At 41.9% G+C, this 23,938-nt stretch overlaps 2 protein-coding genes across 2 annotated transcripts in view; both read left to right on the top strand.

The window, feature by feature from the left end:
- Positions 1 to 520, top strand: part of LOC135715011 (uncharacterized) — a 42,580-nt gene extending 42,060 nt beyond the window's left edge. Inside the window, exon 7 of the mRNA XM_065238420.1 lies at positions 38 to 520. Coding sequence (XP_065094492.1) covers positions 38 to 154 — 117 coding nt within the window. The 3' untranslated portion in view covers positions 155 to 520. The remainder of the gene's footprint in view (positions 1 to 37) is intronic.
- The window catches only part of LOC135715010 (sodium-independent sulfate anion transporter-like), a 140,629-nt gene that overhangs the window by 82,810 nt on the left and 33,881 nt on the right, over positions 1 to 23,938 (top strand). Inside the window, exon 2 of the mRNA XM_065238418.1 lies at positions 12,761 to 13,059. Within this exon, the coding sequence (XP_065094490.1) occupies positions 12,771 to 13,059 (289 nt within the window). The 5' untranslated portion in view covers positions 12,761 to 12,770. The remainder of the gene's footprint in view (positions 1 to 12,760; positions 13,060 to 23,938) is intronic.

The following is a 23,938-nucleotide window of genomic DNA, read 5'->3' as shown; positions in this document are numbered from 1 at the left end:
TGTCCGACAATCAATTATCCCCTTTTCTCCCGAACAGGTCTCACCAGATGTCCCGCAGTTTATCCAGATGATTGGACCACACCCGAAGACCCTGCGGGGCAAAAGCGATCGAATCAACGAACTGATTGATCAAATTTCCAAAAAAGTCCGTTAACTCCCGTCACGTTTCGTTATGTAGTTAGTTGAAAATTTAATTGTAGAGTCACATACAAAACACACACAAACATACACACCTAAATATAGACATAGTACGGAAATTTGAGACAAGAACTATTACCCTATCGTTTCGTCCATCTTCCTAAGGAACTGTGGAGCATTATTGCATTTTCGCCATTTGCTAGAATATAGCATACGAACCAAAACCTTCTAAATCAAGTCGGAAAACACACACACACAGCCTTTCCGTTATCACCTAGTGCAATAACTATAACCATTTCTATTTCTCTTTTAAGAAAGTTACGAATATTGTAGGAAAGCAGTGTTGTTTTCTATGCGACAAGTGGATGTTTTTGGTTGAAACTCGTACTAATACGCATAATACAACATTACAATAAATTATATTTTTATGAAAGTGAATCGAATCGGGGTGTGGTTTTTTGTTTTCGAACTGTCCGTAGTGTGATTATCCCCCGATCGCAATTTCAGTTTCTAACTTTTATTTACACTCAAAACAAGATTGTAAAAGGAAAAATGTAAAAATTTGGGCTTATGTCATGATGACATTTATTTAACAAGCAATATAACAATAACCTCACACGTGGTGAACATCCATTTGGGACAAAATCGATCTTGCTGGCAGCATACCACTCCAGAAGGAGATTGGAGATGACTTTGCCCCTATGCTTGCGGATGAACGGCAATACACGCTTTTTCAGGCATTCTTCGATGTAAATTTGGGATGTCATCGTCGAGGATGTGACGAATGGTTCCGTTTTCAGGCCACAATTGCAAATCGCTTGCCAAACCATGGCCTTCTTCACGAACTTGTCAATGTTTCGTCATCGATCAAAGTGCAGCCCTTGTGTTTCGTCAAAACACGGTCGTTCAAGAGCCTTGCACGCTTTTTGGCCAAGGAATTCTGCTTCATGTGCCGGTTCGGATGATTACCCGCTTTGTACGACTTGTGTCCTTCCCTGGCAAGGATGTTCCGCACCGTTTGAAAGTTGGCGTTGTACCTTCTGGCCACATCTCGGATCGAAAGACCGGGGATGGCTTTAACGCACCTCAACACCTTGCTGACTGACGATCCCTGGTTCCAATTTTTCCGTAGCTCCGCTGATTCCTTTCCACACTCAGGGTTTCCTTGTAGGTTTTGAGCACTCAAAAAACTGTTGTTTTCGGCATCTTCAGCACTTTAGCCAGCTTAGAACCGTACCACTCCGGATTTTCCAGGTGTTTGTGCACAATATTTTTTTTTTCGAATTCCATTTGACGTTATTTCTGAACGCGATCGACTACTTTGATCAAATTTGCACCAGTTGTTCTCTATAGAAGTGTAAACAAACCACTGTCAAAGATTTTCGATTCTCCACACTAAAGGCGTGCTAGCGGCGTGCGAGGAGCGTACCAATTTACTTTTAGTCAACACAGTTTTTACGTTTGAATTGAAAATTCGAATTTTGACTTTGAATGACGAATTTCGACGTTAACTTATCTAGATAGATCTCCATACATTTCGTAAACTCGCAAAAGTAGCCCAAGCATTCTTGATTCGTGCACCTATGTCGCTTTTGGTCCCGCCGTCTGACGCTATCTGGCTGCCAAGATATTGGAAACTTTCGACTTTCTCCACTGCTTGCTCTGGTACCACAGACAAACAGACATAACACTAGCAAGTTGTTCATCGAACAAGCATTTAACGGTCAATTTAAAAGTATCGTAGTTGGTAGTACCACAACCTGTGGCGCGCATAGTCAATTCCCTTGCGTTTGACGTTTACACACTACCGCCATCTGTTCAGCGTACTACCCACCACAGTGTACTCAACAGATGGCGGTAATGTTTTAGCGACGATGTTTTACAGTGAGAAATATTCAATGTGTTATGTCTGTTTGTCTGTGCTGGTACCATAAAGTTGGAAGGGTTGTCCGTGTTGAAATCCAACGATTTGGTCTTGTTGACGTTGATGGTGAGACCCGCCGCAAGGAGCGTTCGGCTAGGTCGTTGAGCTTATTCTGCATATCAGAGCACCGATGTGCTAAACTGCTAATAGCGTTATATCATAAGCCAAATCGAAGTCGTTGAGGTGCTCCCTAGTAAAGGCTGCCAAAGCACACACGGTCAATTGCACCTACCATGATCTCGTCGATTACGATGAGGAACAGTAGCGGTGATAGTATACATCCTTGTCTCACATCTGCGACTACCCGGGTAGGATCGGACAAGGCTCCGTTATGTAGGACTCTACATGTGAAAGCCTCGTACTGCGCTTCAATGAGATTCGATGATTGCGTCTCAGGATGTCCAACAGATTTTCGTGATTGAGTCGATCGAAAGCTTTTTCGTAGTAAATAAATACCAAATAGAGGAACTCTTTACATTCGTTGAGCAGATCCAGTGTGATGCGGAGCGTTACAATATGTTCCACACAAGATCTTCCGGCACGGAATTTTGCCTGCTGCCGCCGGAGAATCGCATCAATCTTCTCCTGTATCCGATTCAGGATAACTTCGCGCAGAACTTTGAGAACAACACACAGTAAGACCCCTATGGTAAGACCCCCCTTCTTAGGAACCTTCACTAAGACGTCCTGCATCCAGTCGGGTGGAAAAGTCACGGTGTCCCAGAATAATAGATGCAACATTTGTGCGGATAGCATTGGGTCAGCATTGAGCATCTCTGCTGATATGCGATTGACCCCGGGAGCCTTGTTGGATTTCATACTTCGGATACCTGCTTCGAACTCTTGCAGTGATGGGCCCTCGAAAGTTGACGCGAGTGATACCATAGAGGTAACTCTAAGACAAGAAGGTCCCGAAGAAACGTGCTCAACTTTTTGGCTCAGCTCTGGTACTCTCTTCGGTCCCAAGCTAATCGATGCACCCCTGGAAACATAGGAAAATCCACGAACCCCTCATTTTATCTGTCAAACTTTCATGGCGAATCAAAACAAACATTGCGTAGTACTAGAATTTCGACTAGAATGGGGAACGTTAATCGTTTGCTTGGGACCAATAGGCTAGTCAAGTAGTGAGCCAATTTAAAATCGTTAGTTTCGTATTGATTGTTGATTGTACCGCGGAAATCTTAAAAATATATTCACTTTACCGATTACATACAGTTGTTTGCCTAAACTCATCTAAATCAGTTTGAAATTATGATGTCGAAATCATATGAGAATTATTCTCATGATACCCCGTTCACATTACAGCGTATATCACATGATATACGCTGTCTTGCAATGAGCACTCATACATCTAGTTTTTACTGGAAATCCTGTGTATGAGTGCTCATTGCAAGACAGCCTATATTACGTGATATAGGCTGTAATGTGAACGGGGTATGAGTGGTTGATCATTGGGAAATGACAAGAAAGTGAAATGACAAAACAACGGCTTCCGATTTAAAAAAAAAAAGTGTCAAATACGTATCAATTTGGATATTTTCGGAACAAGGAAAACGCGTAGATGCTGAAAATTGATATCCCACGCCATTTTGGAATCCAAACATTTGGCGGCCATCGGGTTTCAAAAAATATGTCAAATACTAGGTGAGGTGAAAAGTAACCTCCTTGGGAATGGTTTTTTATGTTTTTATTTTATTTTATTCAATACAGTCCCCTTTTAGCTCGATACACTTATTCCAGCGATTTTCCAACTTCATGATCCCGTCCGAAAAGTAATTTCCCGGAAGGTCTGCAAAATACTCCTCCCCGGCGTCGATGATTTCCTCACGTGAGCTGATTTTTTTGATGAGCCATCTTTTGCGGTTTGGGAAGAGATTATAGTCTGAGGGAGCCAAATCGGGCGTATCCGATGGATGCGGAAGCAATTGAAGCCGTAAGTCATTGATTTTAGCCATGGTTGCGATGCTCTTGTGCGCCGGCGCATTGTCTTGCAAAAACAATTTTTTTTCGCTTCATGTGAGGCCGTTTTGCAGCGATTTCGGCCTTCAATCGCTCCAATAATGCACACTGTGCACAGTAATACTCGCTTTTGATGGTTTTTCCTTTTTCGATGTAGTCCACGAAGAGTATGCCATGACAATCCCAGAAAACCGACGCCATAACCTTTCCGACCCATCGAGCCTCCCTCGGCTTCTTCGGAGCACTTGTGCCGACTTCAGTCCATTGCCGGGCACTCATTCTGTTCTCTAGGGTGTAATAGTGGATCCAGGTTTCATCAACAGTTACCGATTCCGCATCAGCAAGTCCAAACACTCTTTCGAAGTGCTCTAGCGTTCGTGTTTTTGGTCAGGAGTGAGCTTGCGCGGCACCCAGCGGCAGGATAACTTTTTCATATGCAGAATCTCGTCCAAAATATGGCGTGTGCGCTCAGTACTAATCTTTGTGGTATCTGCTAGCTCGCGTACCTTCACTTTCCGGTCAGCCAACACCATTTCATGTATTTTTTTGACATTGTCCTTTGTAATCGCATCGGAGGGCCTGCCGCTGCGGATTTGATCGGTAGTGGAGTTGCGGCCACCACGAAACTCTCGAAACCAATATTTGACGGTGTAATCTGAACGGAGCATTAGCTCCATAATATTTATCCATTTTTCTTTTGTTTCCTTCGCTGTTTGCCTCTCCAAAAATAATGTTTTATGAGAGAACAAAAATCGTTTTTATCCATACTCAACATGATGCCAAACACGTCAACAACAATCAGCTGCCAAAACAAAACTAAAGACAGTATCGCACTGAGCCACTAAGGCACCATAACCTTTTTTGCAGTAGCAGCGCATTCTGGCGGTCAAGGAGGTTACTTTTCACCTACACTGTACCAAACCACAGTCCTCTGTTCGAATGAAACCTCAGACCATTCAAATCGACACATCGAAATCGCCTTTTCGAATGATAGCTGAAGCCTGATGACGGTTGTTTTGAAATCAGATGATTTTCCTCTCGAATAGGGAGCTGCACCGTCGGGTTAACCTCACTTTTTTTTACATCTGGCAGTGGTTTTTTTACATGGACTTAGAAAAAATAAATAAAAAATTTATTAAATGTTTTTTTTTAGATTTTTTTGGAGAGGAATATTTTTCAAACGAACACACAGTCGGATATCATATATTTTAATTATTTTTATTTCAAACCTCTAATCCACTTGCATCGACTAACAAGTAAAGGTAAACAAGCCACCACTGGATGTCAAACTGATGAATGCGGGTTCATCGCGTTCATTCGTGCCGTCAGTGTGCAGCATCCTATACAGGATGAACATTGTTATGAAAAGGAACAGGGCCTTCAGTTGGAATGCGTAATGCTCTCTGCAGAATGGTAGTCATCTTAAATTGAAATTAATTTGATATTGGCTCAGCCCCTTAACACAAATCATTCAAAACGATGATGTAAGTAATTCTATCGAACGTTATTTCCGGATAACTTCGAGATTTAGGGCTTAATTGTTTTTGTAAACAAACAAATCATTTGCCGATTTCTCGCGAATTAAAGCTCAATCTAAAAAACTAATAACACAAACAGGTAGAGGAATAGTTCCTCTATCATTTGATATAGTTTGTTTGCAAGATTGTTGCTCTGAGCAGACAAACGAGGTGGAAGCATAGCCATCGCTATCAGAGGTGGTACGAGCATTGGTAAAGTGTGGAAACCGGAAATTGTCTATTTCGTGGTGGAGGAAATTTCCTCTACCAACCAATAAGGGATTTTTGCATACATGCTGAATGGCTGTTCATGGCTATTCAATATGGAATTGGAAAAAATCGAATTAATAATTTAATCTAAAGCATTTGCAAGTCATCCTATCCTTAAATTGTTGTCCTCTAAGCCCTGTATGTTTTACAGCCAATTTTCAAAAAAATATCATCCTTTATTTGGAGGACAGTCATATGGATGCTCATCAGTTAATGACGAATTCAACCATAAGGAAATCAACAGCATATTGTTAAAGGGCTCCAGCAATACAATAATCAGTTGAAGTATTGCGGATGTTTTCGTTCAGTGTAGTACCCTACATATGGGTAACTTTTGGAACGGGGACGACAGGTAGATGCTGAAAATCAATATGCGACGCCATTTTGGAATCCAAGATGGCTGCCATCGGGGTTCATAAAAAGTGTCAAATACCTTTCAATATGGGTATTTTGGAACGACACGTAATTCCGAAATTCGATATACGACGCCATTTTGTAATCCAAGATAGAGGACATAGAGTTTCAGAAAAAGTGATACTTTCCGAACGGGAACGACGCTTAGATGCCAAAAATCGACATCAGACCGAGGGGGACGACTCTATCTACGTTGCATGAAAGATTGTGTTTTGCTGCGTGCACGCTGAATAGATAGAAAGAAGATTAATAACGATTCCGAAGATTTCCTGCAAAAAGATGCAAGTAGATGCAAGTAGATGCGAGAACTGAAAGAAGAGTTTTCGAAGATTAATTCGCTAGTGTGAATTTTTTTTTTGAGCATCTAGTATTGAGAATATTGAGATTTAGATGTATCGCCCCCCTCGCATCAGACGCCATTTATAGGGTATTTTTCACAAATCAGAAGCCACAATCTTGGATTTAAAATGTCGTAGGATATCGATTTTCATTCTGTAGACGGCATTCCGACTCCTAAAATAGCTATATTGATGGGTATTTTATTTTTTAGTTCGATCCACTTTTCCTCGATAGAATGAACCGAAATTTTCCAAAAAAGCACATCACGAAGTTTGGGTATACGTTGTAATTTGTGATCTATTTCATTCAACATTTATGGATGTATAGCTTAAGCTTATCTATTGGTCGACATACGCTTGTCTGGCGGAATATTACCCGGGTAAATAGCACGTCAAGAAGGTGTACATAGATGATGTGCGACAACACGACGATGAATTGTAGCAATTAAATATCGGCGATACATGTAACTTGCACCAGACATATTGCGCATTTTGCACCACTTTAGACTGTTGTGAAAAAAATAATTGCGCAGTAATATTTTCGCACAGGCCAAAACATTAAAAAATCGACTTATTTGAAAGCAGTAGCAGCTTTAGAACAGTACTGTCCAAGTAACGTTTTACCTTTTATGAAGTACTACAAGACTACTGTAAAACGACATTCATAGAACCCTGATGAAGACAGTTTTGCCTTAATTATATCCACCAAAGCCACCTTAAGCCTAGAATCAGTCTTTTCATTTGACCCATCTTGGAGAAGGTTTTGAAGAGAATATTTTTGAGGCACTTTAAGATTAACCTGTTTCGAAATGGTGATATGATTAAAGCCTTGATAACCATTTGAAACCCATATTTAAACTGCAAAAAAAGCAATTTGGCATAAATAAAAACCAATATTGTGCCATTTACCTTAGCCGCTTGCTAAGTTCACTAAAAACAAGCATCAATCAAGATGAAAAGGAATTCCTAAATATCATCCGATCTTAATTGAATTGAAACAAAACAAAACTGATCTAAACTGAAACTCTACAAATCCTCCTAAAAGTGAAGTAGTTACCAAAATGATCAAAACTGTTGAAAATGATCACATTGTAGCCAAGTTTTAGGAGCCAGATTAAATCTAATGTGAAATGTGCTTCGGAAGATCGAGGCGTCTCTGAAGTTTTCGATGATGAGCGTACTCCGCTCTTTCAGTGTCTGAAGACCAGCCAGGTGGTCCTTTGGAGTTTGAGGCGATGGCACCTAGCACAGGTCTCCCAGATTGGCGTTCCGTATTCAATGGCTGGGAGGATGATTTGCTTGTGTTTTTGAGGGAAAGGGTGGACTTTCTGTTGATAAGAGGGTAGAGCGACGTAATCAAGATATTGCACTTGGTGGTTGTTTTGTCCACAAGGGAACGGAGGGGGAATACCACTTCACTCGACCATTCAATGGGAGTATTATCAAGGTGGACTTTCAAGTTGTTACCAGGCAGGACAAGCCGAGGTGAATTGGAGTCCGGAAATAGTATGATCTGTGTTTTAGCTGCATTGATACAAATTTTCCAGCTTTTGAAATAGTCGGACCGAACATCCAGGCCTGATTGAAGTTTTCTCGTCAGAACACGGATCACTCGACCCTTATAGATGATGACAGTGTCATCCGCAAACATTGACAAATATCACCACCCGGAAGTGGAGAAACATCTGACGTGAAGATGCTGAAGAGGATAGGACCAAGTAGGCTACCCTGGGGAACCCCAGCATCAACGTTGAACGTATCAGAAGGTGAATTGTTCAAGAAGACCTTTGAAGAGTAGTTTTTGATGATCTTAACAAGGAAGATCGGGAAGTTGTATCGATGCAACTCTTGTACACAGGTCATCATGCCAGACATTGTCGAACGCCTTCTCAACGTCCAACAATGCCATAGCAGATGTCTTTGAAACGGACTTGTTCCGCTTGATGATGTTAGTAACCCGTGAGTGTTGGTGGATGGAAGAGTGGTCATTCTAAACTCGAATTGCTCGTTGAGGAGAGTGTTATTATCATTTGAAAACACCAGCAAACGACTGAGTATCAGCTTTTCGAATAGCTTCGAAATGGAGGACAAAAGGCTCACGGCGAATGAGAACGACCCAAATTTGAGTTTAGTTCACTCATAATCGCCAAAAGTGCAGGAACTGATAGGCTCTTTGCCAGGCTTCTGGATTTGAATGACCTTGGCTAATTTCCAGAATGCAGGGAAGTAGCCAAGCACCAAACACTCATTGAGGGCCGCTGCAAGGTGCTCGAAGAAGTCAACACTCAAGTTTTTCAACTCGAGGTTGACCACTCCATGGACACCAGAGGCCATCATGTTCTTCGTTGACTTAATGGCTGCCATCACCGCATCAGCCGATATTCTACTTTCGTCAGGGTTAACTTCGGGGGTGGCAGCAACTCTAGATATTGCATCCGATACTGCAGGCTCGTGGGGATTCACCATGGCCAAGGTTATGTGAATTCACAAAGTGTTGACCAAGAACACTGATAAGGATGCCATTTTCCAGAACGGCTTGTTTGCAAAATCGTTATTTCTGAGATCCATCATGATTTGGTTTAAACGGTTGCAATTGGTCTTCAGATTAGGCAGCCGAGTACGCTGGGCCTGTCAAGGTTCAGAGTATTACTCACCTATCGGGATACTGGCACATGTTGCTCCCTTTCCTGGGAAATCGCTTCATCAATTGAGCGCTGACACCGGTCGATGTCGTCGGTCGTTTCCGGCTGGACGTCATAGTCAATACTGGCGTCAACGTAGCGTTGGAACTGCGCCCAGTCAGCGCGGTGATAGTTGCGTCAGAAAGCTTCGAATTGATTCATGGAGGAACCCACTTCGGCCACCATTGGATAGTGGTCCAAGTTGCTGATGTAGATGACGATGGTGGCGTGTGTCCGGACTCAAGATGTTGTACTATGCTTCCTGCAGGTCATTGTACATAATGGTGCCATTTTGGTTGCGCCGACTGTTTCCCCAAGCTTGATGTTTGGCGTTCAGATCCCGATGTTGATCTGTTTGGGGCAGTTAGCCGCATCGATGGTGATGGGGCCGTCAGGAGTAGAAACTTCCACCACTATGGCTTCGATCATCTTCAGCTGGAAACTCGGCAGCAGCCAACAGTAGGTGCTTCTCTTTAGAGCGATAGCCACTCCTCCTCCCCCGGAGCTAGATCGATCCAGCTTCACAAGTCGGAAATCGGGAAGGAAGACGTTAATCTCGGGCTTCAGGTGTGTTTCAGTGATTATGCCGATATTGATGTTTCGTTCGTTGAGGAATTCAACGAACTTGATGCTCTTGTTCTTGTGCGAGCAAGCGTTCCAATTGGAAATCTTGATGACTTCACGGTCCATACTTATTTATGAGGTATACGGCATCATAAAGCTGTTCTGTCCGGGTACTGCAGGTGCGCTGGATCATGATGGCTTCTGTCACGAGTGTAACAAGCTCCGCCGTTGTAACGCAGAGTGTCTGTTGTTGAGTGGAAGGGGTGGAAGCATAGAAATTTAGCACCGTTGAGGAAAGTTCTGCCTGTTATTTTCTGGGTTCTGCGTTGAGGCTTTATTGCGGATAGCAATAAATTCCGCTCGCTTCGGGCATGTCTAGTTGAATGCACGATGTTCAGCACAAATGGCACATTTGGGGTCTGGATCCTCCTTTAATTCGCAAGCATAGTTGCGTGCTGCTTGCCACAGTTGTTGCAGCGGTAAGTCATGTGGCAGTTTATCGTTCCAGGCCCGAACATCATTCAGCGCGAACTGATGATGGGGTAACATCACGGTGGACTAGCTTGTATCGTTCCCAAACCTCCACGATGTGGAAAAGGGGCCAGAATCTTCTGTAGGTCCTTCAAGCATGTTGAATTCCTTTCCAGGTGAACCAGATACAGCCGGCCGCGATACTTACGTGAAGCATCATGACGATTCATCTTGAAGACTTGGAACGGCTTGAGTTCATGTTGCTTCAATTCATCCGATAGTGTGACTGTTTCCATGTTTATAAGGCCACGCAAGACCATACTCCACGTCCACAAATACTCCACTTTTTTTTTTTGCTGCAGCAACGCTTCGACGCCCTTGCAGTGGTTCATCGCTGGAGCCATCAGCTTGATGCCTTCAGTGCACTTGAGACCTTTGCCGATGTAAAAATCGATTTTCTACCGAAAGCCTTCCGGGAATCGTTTTGCAAAGAACGGTGGAACTTTATCTTTCTTTTCCATCTTCGGCTCATCGCCGTTTTCCAGCATGGCGTAACGATTATTCGTCAACAGCTTCTTCGATGCCAATTGTGCACTGGCTCTGTCCAATCGTTACCCCGAATAGCAGTCGCGTCAACACTCGAGATAGCGAGTAAAAAACCGAACTGTACTGCTTGATGGTCAATCAGAGAATGATCAACGATACCTAATGGTGGCAAAGTTGCCTGGAAAAAGTTAAACGTCAAAACTTGTTTATCTTTCGATAGTTTTGTTCTTAGGTTTGTTGTGTGATAGTTGCAACCCAAGAGTTGCAACGAGGTTCTACCACAGCGTTGGGCCAACGAGTTGCGTGACATCCTCAATAAGGACGATTTTCTCCCAATGGAAGCTACTCAAGAAAGTGTCTGGAAAGTGTAAATTGGAACAGGTAGGGGCTGAATCGTTCCGGAAAGGTTTCCCTTCTCCCGGACGATGCAATGAAGTTTATGTGCGCTTGCTTGAATTTTTGGAAGAGTTAACCCTTTCACCTAATGAAATCGCTCCTACGATTTGAAAGCCAATTTCCAGTTGACTGACAGCTTCTGTAGTTTCCTGTCGGCAGATTTCCGCAGTCCCAGATTGGCACCGATACATGTTATTCAGATCATCACGAAAACGCAATTTCTGGAGAAGGCTGGTCTGTTTTTATTCAAAACATGACGCAATATTTTAAGAGTCTAATTTGACGGCTTGCTTCATGGACCGCATTATCTTCATTCTTCTCAGTTGGCTGTTCTCTTGTTGTTTATCGGTTCAGTCGAAGCTCCCATGAAGTTCTGGAATTGGATTCCTTTTCCCTTCCGTCGTCAGTTCGTTGGGCCGTTGAACCAGAAAAGGTTGATTATCGCCGTTATAAAACCACGATAAATCAAAGTTGTCAGCTGTTGAATTGTTACTTGGGTGATAAGCTTTACTATTGAATTCGAGCTCTAGAAAACATTAAGAAGCTCAATATTTAAATTTTATGACCAGACGCGAAAACATTACTGGGTACTTATTTTTAGCGCAAGAGTCCAATCGGGTACGAAATCCGCAAAATGTTCCAATCGGTTATCTGTATCGAGATCTGTATGCATCTGTAATTAATGCCTACCATTAGCATAACGGGAATCGATTTTTCTAGGTAAATATAAAACTGCCCACCAAGGTGTAGTTCATTACTGAAATTATGAGAAGAATGTTTAACATTTTCCCAGAATGACAAAGCAAAAAAAAAAGTGGAGCTCAAGGGACATCTGCAACTTAAGTTGATACGCCAAAATTAAAGAGGCAGATAAGGGTCATCAATCGAAAAGATAAGTAAATGGCACAGGTAAGAGAACGGTGGAGGCCAATTCAATTCCCTAAATTGAACTAATACACTTTAGAGAAGACATGTGTGTTTGTCTCTCACATCCGCTAATGCGTTATCAACTGAACTTGTAATAGGTCTTGTTCTTTTGCTCGCATTCAATGACATCTCGAGTATTATTTAATTAGTGTAGTATTACCCTTAATGCAAATAAACGTCTCCACCGTGCTGTCGCAGTCCGGTAACGAGCGATGAGCAGCACAAGGGACTTGGTAGGTTTAGTTTGGGATTTTATCTCGTTGATACCGAGTGGTTGCGATGAAGACCTGTAGAGTTTGATACACAATTCGCCGTTGGTAGTGGAGCCGGTTAGGTCGGCTACTATCAATTCACAATTAGATTAGACACAGTGAGGAGATGGATTCTCCACCCTAAACTGGCTTTATCTCGTGTGTCCACTGAGACGATTGGGATAATTGTTTTACAACACTCTCCGTGGCCTGTTTTTTACGAAGATAGACAAACCTTCCTAGGTTTAACAACACCGTAGTTAGAAGTGAGTGCTGCGTTCCCTAGCAGAAGATTAGTACCGGCAGCAAGGTTGTGATAACTGCACATGAATTTTCGACGCTGGTCGTCTTCTCGGGAAAGCGTGTGAAAGATGAGTACCATACAGGAGGAAGAATTGAAGGAACTCCGGGACGAGAAGCGGAATTCAACCAAATATGACAATCGGAAATCTGCAGCGTCTTGCGGGATCGATTGCATTGGACGGCACCTTCGGCAACGGATCAATATTCTGAACTGGATTGGGACCTACGACCGAGAAGATGGGATATCAGATGTTATCGCGGGTGTTACCCTTGGATTGACCATCATCCCGCAGAGTATTGCGTATGCGGCCCTTGCCGGATTGCCGTCGCAATATGGGCTGTATGCTGCGTACATGGGTGAGTTTTTTTTTAAGGGAAAGGTGGTAGCTACATATTTGTTTGCGAAATGTGTAACTGTTTGGTTTAGTAGCGGTAGCCCCGAGATTATCTTGGATTTGTAGTTGATAACGAAACCAACGTTGGATTCAGCTGAAAGTGCTCATCGTGACGATTTATGGGTTTGAGAACAGCTTTGCATCACACTCATGTCATGAATATCCCAAAGTTTACGCAGTGCTTTCAAGGAAATAAAATATCCAAACACATTCCAACTGGCGAAGACCCCCTGCAATGAGATAAAGTTCTTGAAGCTGCAAAAAAACACATCCAAGAAACACCAACAGCGCTGCTGCTTCAAAACATGATTAGACTTCATGCGACGAAGAGCCCCAAGAAATTAATTGTTCTTACAATCATTCATATTTTTCGGAAATGATAAGTGATGAAAAAAATTCGTTCTACAGTGCTCAAACGGTTTCAAATCGAATCTTGATCTGGAACTTTGAACTTATTTGCTAAGAAACTGACTTGGCACAAACCATTTGAAGATTATATAGAAATTACGATAGGAGATTTCTGCATTGATGTTCAGGAGGTTAAGCCCTTTTGAATTGACACGGAATTCTGCTTCATGTGCCGGTTCGGATGTTTTTGGCTGGCAAGGATGTTCCACACCGTTTGAAAGTTGACGTTGTACCTTCTGGCCACATCTTGGATCGAAAGACCGGGGTTGGCTTTAACGCACCTCAACACCTTGCTGCGCAGCTGACAATCCCTGGTTCCAGTTTTTTCGTAGCTCTGCTGATTCCTTTTCACACTCAGGGTTTCCTTGTAGGTTTTGAGCACTCGACAAACTGTTGTTTTCGGCATCTTCAGCACTTTAGCCAGCGTGGAACCGGACTACTCCGGATTTTCCAGGTGTTTGTGAACAATATTTTTCTTCTTTCGAGAGTTACATTTGACGTTATTTCTGAACGCGATCGACTACTTTGATCAAACCTGTGCCAGTTGTTTTCTATAGAAGTGTAAACAAACCACTGTCAAAGGTTTTGATTCCCAACACTAGAGGCGTGCTAGCGGCGTCAGCCATTACTTCATTCATTACTACTAATGGATTAATGAGAAAATCTTTTAGTATGCTAAAATGCCCTGAAAAATTGCCTGCAAGAAAGACGTTTCCCGGTAATTCTGGATATCCCGAGGACCGTTTCCTGGCCACTTGGTTGCAATATCGATATCGTGATGGTATATTTCTTCTATGCTCATGATTGTATGCAATTTAGAAAAAGTTGCGGATTTCTAGGTTTACTGTCAGGAATTGACCATTTTCCTCATGAATCCGAATTTCCACGGGTTTTATCGTTCCGATTGGCCACCCACAATTTCAATCGGTTCCTTGTTCGTTCCGTTTAAAAGTGGATACTCATATCTTTCAAGTAGTGGCTCAATCTTAAGATGTGGTAAGCAAATTGCCGAGAGTCAGTCATGTCAACATTATTCGACGAGCATTTTGCTCGGGACTTTTCCGGGTTTTTCCATTCCGGCTGGCCAACCACAGGTCCAATTGGGTTTCTATCTATTCAAAAGAAAATTAGATAGCCATATCTTTCCAAGGGGCAAGACAGCTCCTATAATCATGAGCAGTTCCAGAGTTGCTTTTGAGGCACCTCGAGTAACTCACATTGCTCAGTGAGCAAGATCGCTGTCATTTGCTTTCTCACTTTTCGCATCACAGCAACATTTGAAGGTGCACCTTCATACGAAACCGAAAAACTGCTGTCAAATAAAACAATAATAAAAGTGGAACTCGGAGAAACTTAAATTATATCAGTTTAATAACCTTCGTTCGACCCTTACCAACCGTGAACGTGAAAGGAACCTGTTGCAACCTTACTAAGTGTCGAATGCTTATCTGGTGGATGTGGTAGAAAAATCCCGATCTGCCTGACCAAATACTCAAAATCGATACTCGTCGAAGCAATCCAGTCCCATCGCTTGACAAACTGCCGTTAAATGGTACTGCAAACCGAGCTTTGAATTACCACGGCGCCGTTCTGCTGACGGGAGATATCCATCCTCGCTTTTGGTGCTTTTGTTGGGCCTTCCGGATGGTCGTGATTCGGTCCAATTTTCGCTATACACCACCAAGATTTTGCTGCGGCCGTCGACCGAAGTCTCCAGGAGAAAGTCGACGAAGAGAATCTGTCAGCTTGATTTGTGCTTCGTCTTCCTAAGGGATTTTCACCTCGGTTTCGTCCGGTAGATCGTTGATGGGTTTGAAGTTCAAGCGAGGATCGCACTCATCGGAAACAGCAGCGACTTCATCGTCATCCTCTTCTTCGACTTCGGCAGTGGCAGCGGGAGCACTGATGCTCTGGCTGAACATTCCACGGGTTAATGGTTTGCAGCGTTGCCTTCGGAGCTGGAATTGGATGTTAATCGGTTGTTGCCCCACCGGAAGATATTTTCTAAACCGGAAACTGTGGCGGCGGGTGCCGTTGGAGGGGCCATGGTTGAAATATTGCTCAGTCGAAAGAGGATCAGAGTTCGTTAGTACCACATTGACTGGTGATGCCTGTTCGAATAGGACTGCTGTTGCTACTGGAGAAATCTAAGATGATGGGATCGCTGCATTATAGATGGAATTTCAGATGTTTAGAAGAATATTGGAGAGCTTTTTTGATCAGAGATGATCCTTTCGCAGTGACGACTGGGACTAATTGCTGAGGAGGAAGAACAACCCTTGAAACTGGTTGGAAGTGTAGGTTGTTATTGGTAGTAAACAGGCACCGGCACAGGTTCTTCGAAAGGCTCAGAATACACTTGGGATTACTTTATTTTCTAACAAAACAGACGTCTAATCTGAGACGTACATATAGGGGAAATGTAGGTAATGCCGGCCTACATGTCCCTAATTTGGGCCCATCGCTAAAAGTCTGCTATTTATCAATTTTATCTAGATGAACGCGTCATTAGGACGGTACTAATGGATATTTTTGGTCGCTATTGAAAATTTAGTCGATTGCTTAATTTATGTATGGGCCCAAATTAGGGACATGTAGGCCGACATTACCTACATTTCCCCTATGCTTAAAAAGAGTAAACGGAGTAGGCAGAGAAAATATTGAGGTACATTGAGTTATTCGCGAGTTACTCGCTGCAAAAAAGCAACTCAGAGTAATTCTGTCTCACCCATTGCGTTGACCAACGTATTTTTCGTCAGCGAATTAAACATGTTTTGCTTTAAATTTGTTAATTTGTGTGCTGAAATTTAGTTTTAAGTGTTCATAAAGTTATCGTTTTTTGCCTTGAGTGACTCGGTTAATCTTGAATCTAACCTTAAAAATCTACGATGCAGCTTCAGTTTCATTGTTCGGTGTCGATTTTCATTGCCTCCCGGGAGCCCAGTTCTCCGAGTTTGGATGCCAGACTTTCGACGTGTAGTTCTATTGAGAGGTTCGTCTCCGTGGGCGAGTTTGAAACCGGTCCGGTTGGTGAATTAGCCCGGGAACGTGCTAATAATGTGTCCGTCACGAGTTTTGGTGGTGATGCGGTGGCCGACGTTGCCGTGAATCAGCAAGTTTTCCGCTTGCAAAAGTGCTCGGCTGCTGGTCGCTCGCCGGTGTCGGAGATTGCAAGCAATATGAAAGATGCCTCGCTGGGTGGTAGCTGGTGGCCACGAAACGTTCCTGAGGAAAGCACTAGACCCGAAGCTCCTCCCAGATGACCATGGCAATGCAAGACAATTTGTGTTCGTTGAAGGAAGTATTTCGACAAAGGCCCGGGACAAGACAGCTGCTAATCATGAGCAATTTCGGAGCTGCTTTTGATGCACCTAGAGTAACTTACATTGCTCAGTGAGAAAGATCACTGTAATTTGCTTTCTCACGCTTCACAGCAACCTATGAAGACGCACCTTCATGCGGAGCCGAAAAGTTGCTGCCAATCAAAACAACAATAAAAAAAACATGTTTACAGAACTCAATAGCTCTGCGAAACTCGGAGACACTTAAATTGATTGATTTGATTATGCTGCATCATCTCTGCTTGATCTGCTGTTCCAAATGCGGGGAGAAGCACGAGGATGGCGCCTGCACAGTCACGGCACCAAAATGCGTGTACTGCAAAGGATCTCCTCCTCATGGTCTCTCGTCGTGTCCGGTGTACAAACAACGCGGGGAAAAACTAGAGCGCTCTCTTAAAGAACGTTCCAGGCGGTCTTTTGCAGAAATGCTTAAGACAGCCAAGCCATCGACCAACGAAACAAATCCCTTCGCTCTTTTGTCAGATGACGAGTCTGGCTCTGACTTGGCTGAGGAGGGAGTTTCTTTCAGTTTTCCGGAAGGTTCTGCCCGGAAACGAAAACGCATCCGTTCGCGGAAAGTTGCAGATCAAGAACCCCAAATCAGCTTGCCCAAATCAAGGAGTGGTGGAAAAAAGGAGACTTCTACTCCTCCTGGATTCCGCAGAACTGATTATACCCAGGATTTTCCACCTCTCCCGGGGACATCCAAAACCCCCGATGCCCCAATTTTCAGAACACAAGCCCCTTCTTCATCTGGGTTGTTCTCATTTGATAACATTGTGGACAGTATCCTCAATTACCTCGATATTTCTGATCCTCTGAAAAGCATTGTTCTGGCAATGCTTCCTACTGTGAAAACCCTCTTGAAGCAGTTGACATTGAAGTGGCCCCTCCTTGCAGCAATCATCTCCTTCGATGGATAATTTTCCAAACGAGGTCGGGGATTTGATCACTGTTCTACAGTGGAATTGTCGAAGTCTTATTCCTAAGATAGAATCGTTTAAGTTTTTGGTTCACAATAATGATTGTGATGCATTTGCTCTGTGTGAAACTTGGCTCTCTTCAGATATCGATCTTCCTTTTCATGATTTTAACATTATTCGACTGGATCGTGAGGATTCGCGTGGACGAGGAGTACTTTTGGGGATCAAAAAGTGCCATTCCTTCTATAGAGTGAATCTTCCACAATTTCCAGGTATTGAAGTTGTCGCATGTCAGGCTTTTGTTAAAGGCAAGAGCCTTTGTATTGCTTCTGTGTATATTCCTCCCCGAGTTTCGATTAGTCAAAAACAACTTTCAGATATCTGTTCAGTTCTTCCTACTCCACGGTTGATTATGGGAGATTTTAATTCCCACGGTACAGGCTGGGGGGAACTGTATGATGACAACCGTTCTACTTTGATATATGACCTCTGTGATAACTTCAATATGACAATTCTTAACAATGGAGAAGTAACACGTCTGGCTGGTCCATCCTCAAATGGAAGTAGATTAGACCTCACACTTTGCTCTAACTCATTATCGTTGGATTGCACGTGGAATGTGATCCAGGATCCCCACGGTAGTGATCACTTGCCGATCAAAATTTCGATTGCCAGTGGGTTCAATTCGTCGGAATCCGTTAACGTCGCGTACGACCTCACCCGTAATATCGATTGGACAACGTTCAAGACCGCGATAGATGAAGCCGTGTCGTCGGTAGAAGAGCTTCCACCGTTGGAGGAATATAACTTTCTCTCCAATCTGATCTTGGACAGCGCGCTTCGAGCTCAAACTCGGCCGGTTCTAGGAACGTCTTTCCGTAGGAAACCCTTAGTGGAACCAGCAATGCACTGAGGTTTATCGTAAAAAGTCCGACGCGTTTAAGCTTTTCCGGAAACGCGAAACACCCGAGTATTTCGAAGCATACTCGACTCTTGAACACGAACTCAAGAGCCTCATCAAAGCCAAGAAACGCGGATACTGGCGGCAATTCGTGGACGGTTTATAGCGCGAAACGTCGATGAATACGCTTTGGAACGCGGCGCGAAGGATGCGTAACCGGTCTTCGAACAACGAAAGCGAGGAGTACTCGGATCGGTGGATTCTCAAGTTCGCGCGAAAAGTATGTCCTGATTCCGTGCCGGCACAGAGGATTCCTCGCGAAACGACGAATTCGGTAGACGAGATCAGCCAGCCTTTTTCAATGCTCGAGCTCTCACTCGCGCTCCTTTCGTGTCGCAATTCGGCTCCGGGGGCTGATAGGATCAAGTTCGACTTGTTGAAGAACCTCCCAGACGTCGCTAAGCGGCGCATGTTGAAATTGTTTTGTCAGTTCCTGGAGTTCAATATTGTTCCGGATGATTGGAGGCGAGTGAGAGTTATAGCCATTAAAAAGCCTGGAAAACCCGCGTCAGATCATAACTCGTATCGTCCCATCGCGATGTTATCGTGCATTCGAAAATTGTTGGAGAAAATGATCCTTTTTCGCCTCGACAAATGGGTTGAGACGAACCACCTACTCTCAGATACTCAATTTGGTTTCCGTAGGGGTAAGGGAACGAACGACTGTCTCGCGTTGCTTTCCACAGAAATCCAGTTGGCTTTTGCTAAAAAAGAGCAAATGGCTTCTGTGTTCTTGGATATTAAGGGGGCTTTTGATTCAGTATCGGTTGAAGTCCTTTCAGACAAACTCCACGCTTGTGGCCTTTCCCCATTAATTAATAACTTTTTGTCAGGGTGTCAAATGTTCACTTCTTCTACCCAAAAACAAACGAAAATCCACACGAGTGATGTACCCGTTGTCCCCTCTCTCTACAACAACGATATGTGCTAGCTTGAATTATTGGAAGATTGCCGTAAAAGCTCGACGCAGATGTCGCCACTGCATAATGATGATAATGTTAACAGACTGCATATAAAATTCGTGAAAATTAGCATTAAATCATAATTTTTATCAAGCCTGCGTAAAATCCTTCCAATATAACATTCGAATTGAAGAAGAAAACGTTTTCACGATCAGACTGATGTGCATCTTTGACTTTTCCAGATGAACTTTCATAAGATATATTCATTTAATTTCACAGCTCCATCAATGCTGCATCGTACATATGATGTAAACAGAAGTAAATTGCTCAATTACTCAAAATAAAGATGATTTATCATCGAGTACCATTTTACAGTATGGTGCGTGTTGAGTAAATCAAGTTCCGTTGCGTTTTCCGTCGAAAATTGTGAGTATCAATGTTTACCTATAAAAGGCCAAAATAAACATTTATTGAATATTGGCGTCCTCTTCAACCATTTCTCCATTATCACCAGCATGATACAATCTTTCCTAAGTAAATTCGCTTAATTTCCACTTTCATCCTAGTGGAAATCGCACATATTCACCATTTTCCGAAAAATGCAGCTGCGCAGGAGGTAACCTCTACCTGTGGGTGCAAACTTGTTATGCATAATTTACCATGAAAACATCTCCGATCTATACCGAAATAATAACAGTTAGTTTGCAAACACGTTTTCTTACACGATTTAAGCAAAAGTTTCCACCGGAAATTATTAGTTTTTCTTTATGTACCGATTTGCCCCAAAAACCGTCTGTTTTACTTGGAGAATTTGGAAACTATCATCCTTCTAGAAGTTCTCACTTCGAAATGTAGGTGGCGAAAGCTTGAAAAAGTTTCACTGCAAGACGCCAATACACAACAAGGAAGCGGAGGAGAAAAATAAATGTTGCGCCGGCAATATGAGAGAGGCAGATTGTTGTGAGAATATATCGATGACACACATGCATGTTGCAACACGCATGTTAGTATGTAGCAGCAACAAAAAAATGCTTTATCATTATTGCAAGTCACTAATGAGCGCAACAAAGCTTTGTCAGATACATAAAAAAAAATGACAAACAGTGATCATGGTAGTTCTGCGAAGTTGCTGTTGCTGTTTTAGAAGCACGGCAAGCCCTGCGAAGTTGCTGTTGCTGTTTTAGAAGCACGGCTAACCCATTTCCTCGACCATCTTCGATTTGGATAAAACTTGGCATAAATTTTCATTATGATAGACCCAGTATTTTCCTCACGAGAGAAGACCAGTATGAGAGTAATTTTTGAAAACGGCATTTATGTATGTGCATTCAGTAATTCCTCTAAAAAGACGTATCGGGAAAAAAATACTCAGATTTCATTCAAACGTTGTGCGCTTGTTCCTAATTAAAAATATTATACCCGCATTTTTTATTTATTTTGCCATTAGGGTGCACCTTCGTGAGTAACGGTGGGAGATATTATATAATAGTAAAAAAAAAAATTTCTGTGTATGATGTTTGGCAATCATTTTTGTTTAGCTGTAAGATCATTTTATTCAGTTAAAATAATTAAAAATAATCATCATTTAATTATTAAAATATAAACTAAAAATGAAACATAACAAAGTGAAATTAATCAAAAAGTTCAATGAAATTAAGCAGAAATCGGTGGGTGAATTGTATCACGGATGGCGAGCTCAACAAGATCTTTGTTGAGCTTAATTTTTAATACGCTTTCAATAGTTTCGCCAGCTAGTCTGTTCCTTGCATTTGTAAAAATACGGTTGTAGGCTGAAAAATCGCGTTCTACGGCTGCTTGCGTGGACGCTGCGGCAAAAACTACTTTTGCGATTTTCCATAGCCTGGCATCACGTACTTTCTGCGTATACCAGTAATGGATTATGTTAAATTTTTCAGCCGGACTGATTCTGTCCTGGCATTGAATTTGTAGAAGCCTCTCTTCCAATGGTGTAGCCTTTGTTGAGCGAGATGATGTTCCTTCCCCAAACAGCTGCGTAAAATAATCGTTGATATCAAACGAGTTGTTCAGTGCCGTCGTGCTATCGTCATCAACCACATTGTTCGTTTCTAGGCCATGCACATTGATTTTCTTCCACAGTCTGAGGAGGTAACTCTGAAACAAATAACATTAAATGTTAGTATCAACAAAGTTCCACTTCATTCATCTGTTAAGAAGCTTAGTTTTGTTATTTTTTTTAAATAAAAATGCTGGCACTATCACTATCGATTAAACTTAACTTATGTATTGAGTAATATTTTTGCAGAAGAATAATACAAAATGTGCTGCCTATTTCAAATGGTACTCTAGATTATTGTTTTATGAAAACATTGCACAGTAGCTTAAGTACACAACATTTTTACACTCACTAAGTTTAATTGAAATCTGAGTGAATTTTACAGCACACCACAGGGGAGATCCATTTAGCACGTCACGATTAATTTGAAAAAAAATCAACCCCCTCTCCCCCCTTGTCACTATGTACAACAGTGTGAGTTTTCGATTGCCATTTTCCTGCCGAGTTACATATCGATCTGAAACCAATATGTTCCTCAAAAAACTTTTTTTAAACTAAACATGCTAAACTTTGATTGCAGTAAACCCCAAAAAAATGTGAATAGTAAGGAAAATGTAAATAGAAACCATGTAAACTGTGTCCATTAGATTGATGAAAATTTAAAATTTTTGCTCCGCAGTGCTTAAACGGTTCCAAATTGGGTCCTGCTTAGCCTCCCAAAATTTAAACTAATTTGATAAGAAACTGACTTGGCACAAACCTTTTGTTTACTATAGTATAACCTAACTTTCTGTTCATTGCCGTCTAGCATTATTTTTTCAATATTAAACTTTTAAAAAGTTATATAGCTGATCTTACTGGAAATTGTCTCAGCTACAACTTTGCAGAAGATCGTTTTATTTTTATCTACAAACGTCAAATTAAATAGTTATTAATTGTTCAAGAGATTGATAATCTTATGGCATGATCAAGCAGCTGATTTGTGGGCAATACTGAATTAATTCTGCAGTGTGGCATAGTAGCCATGATTTTTGTGCTTTATTATACGTGCCAGTAACAACAATGTTGGCTGTTGCACAGTTGATTGAGCATAATTATAAGACATCAGCGACTTGAATCATTAATAATTTTTGTCCGTACATTTTGTCGGAAAGTGGTTTTCAAAAAAGTTGAAGCTGAGAAAATTTCCCAAATGCACAGCTATTATAACAGAGGGATATGGTGATTTTTTTATATAGATATAATAAAAAAATGGTTTCTCCATAGTAATTTCCATATAAACTTCAAATGGTTTGTGCCAAGTCAGTTTTTTACTAAATGAGTTTAATTTTTGGGAGGCTAATCAGGACCCAATTTGAAACCGTGTGAGCATTGTGGAGCGAACATTTCAAATTTGCATCAGTCTAGTGTCCATACTACGTGGGATTTGACTTAATTTGTTACAATATGAAATATCTCGAAATCCTGACTAGATAGAAGGTTACTGTCTAGGGGAAAGTAAGAATCTTCTCTCTACGTGCACTAGTATAAATGAGAAATTATCACATGTGATATACCTCGAGATTATAACCAGATAAATTTATTATTTGAAACATATTAAAACATGTGTCTCAATGTTCAAGACTCTTTGTATCACTGTCCCTGCCTAGTGCGGAACAATCAGACAAAAATGTACCTTTACATTACTTGTTGTAAATAAATTAGATTACTACTAATCCACCTGAAAGTTTTTTGTCATCTAAAATCGTATACGATTCGAATGGCTTGAAGGGCTTTCATAGAAAAAAAAAAATATGAAAAATTGTTGAACAAAAACTGTCGCACTGTTGACTTTCCTCTAGTTGGTTTTGTATTAGATATACATAGAAAATTAAGATACAATGAAGGGTGGGGAGTTGTAGGGTTGTTTTTCCTTTGGGAAGTAAAATAAGAGTAAAAATTTTAATATGTAACTTACCACTATTTCCGCTTTTTCCTCGCGCTTAAACAATTCGGATCCATTATACATAAAGCGGGGATCCATATATAAAGCGGCCCTGTAAGCGTTGTTGTCCATGAGCGTTTTCTGTCTTTTGTCCATTGACTGTAAGATTTTCTCTCGAAATCGGTTCTCTTTTAAGGCCCTCACCTGGCCGTACGCTTTAAGCCACTCGATATGGAACTGACTTATAGGACACTCTTCCTTCTGGGATTTCAAAGATGCTTCATACAGTGGTTGGAATGCTTCTTTGTATTCTTCCAATAATCGGACAGATCTGTAAAATGCATGGT

The sequence above is a fragment of the Ochlerotatus camptorhynchus genome, unplaced genomic scaffold (genome assembly GCF_037179485.1).
Source record: "Ochlerotatus camptorhynchus isolate MF236.1 unplaced genomic scaffold, CSIRO-AGI_Acam_v1.1 ptg000778l, whole genome shotgun sequence".
NCBI lineage: Eukaryota > Metazoa > Arthropoda > Insecta > Diptera > Culicidae > Ochlerotatus > Ochlerotatus camptorhynchus.
The sequence above is the reverse complement of the archived record's forward strand: the minus strand, read 5'-3'. Positions and strand labels throughout refer to the sequence as shown.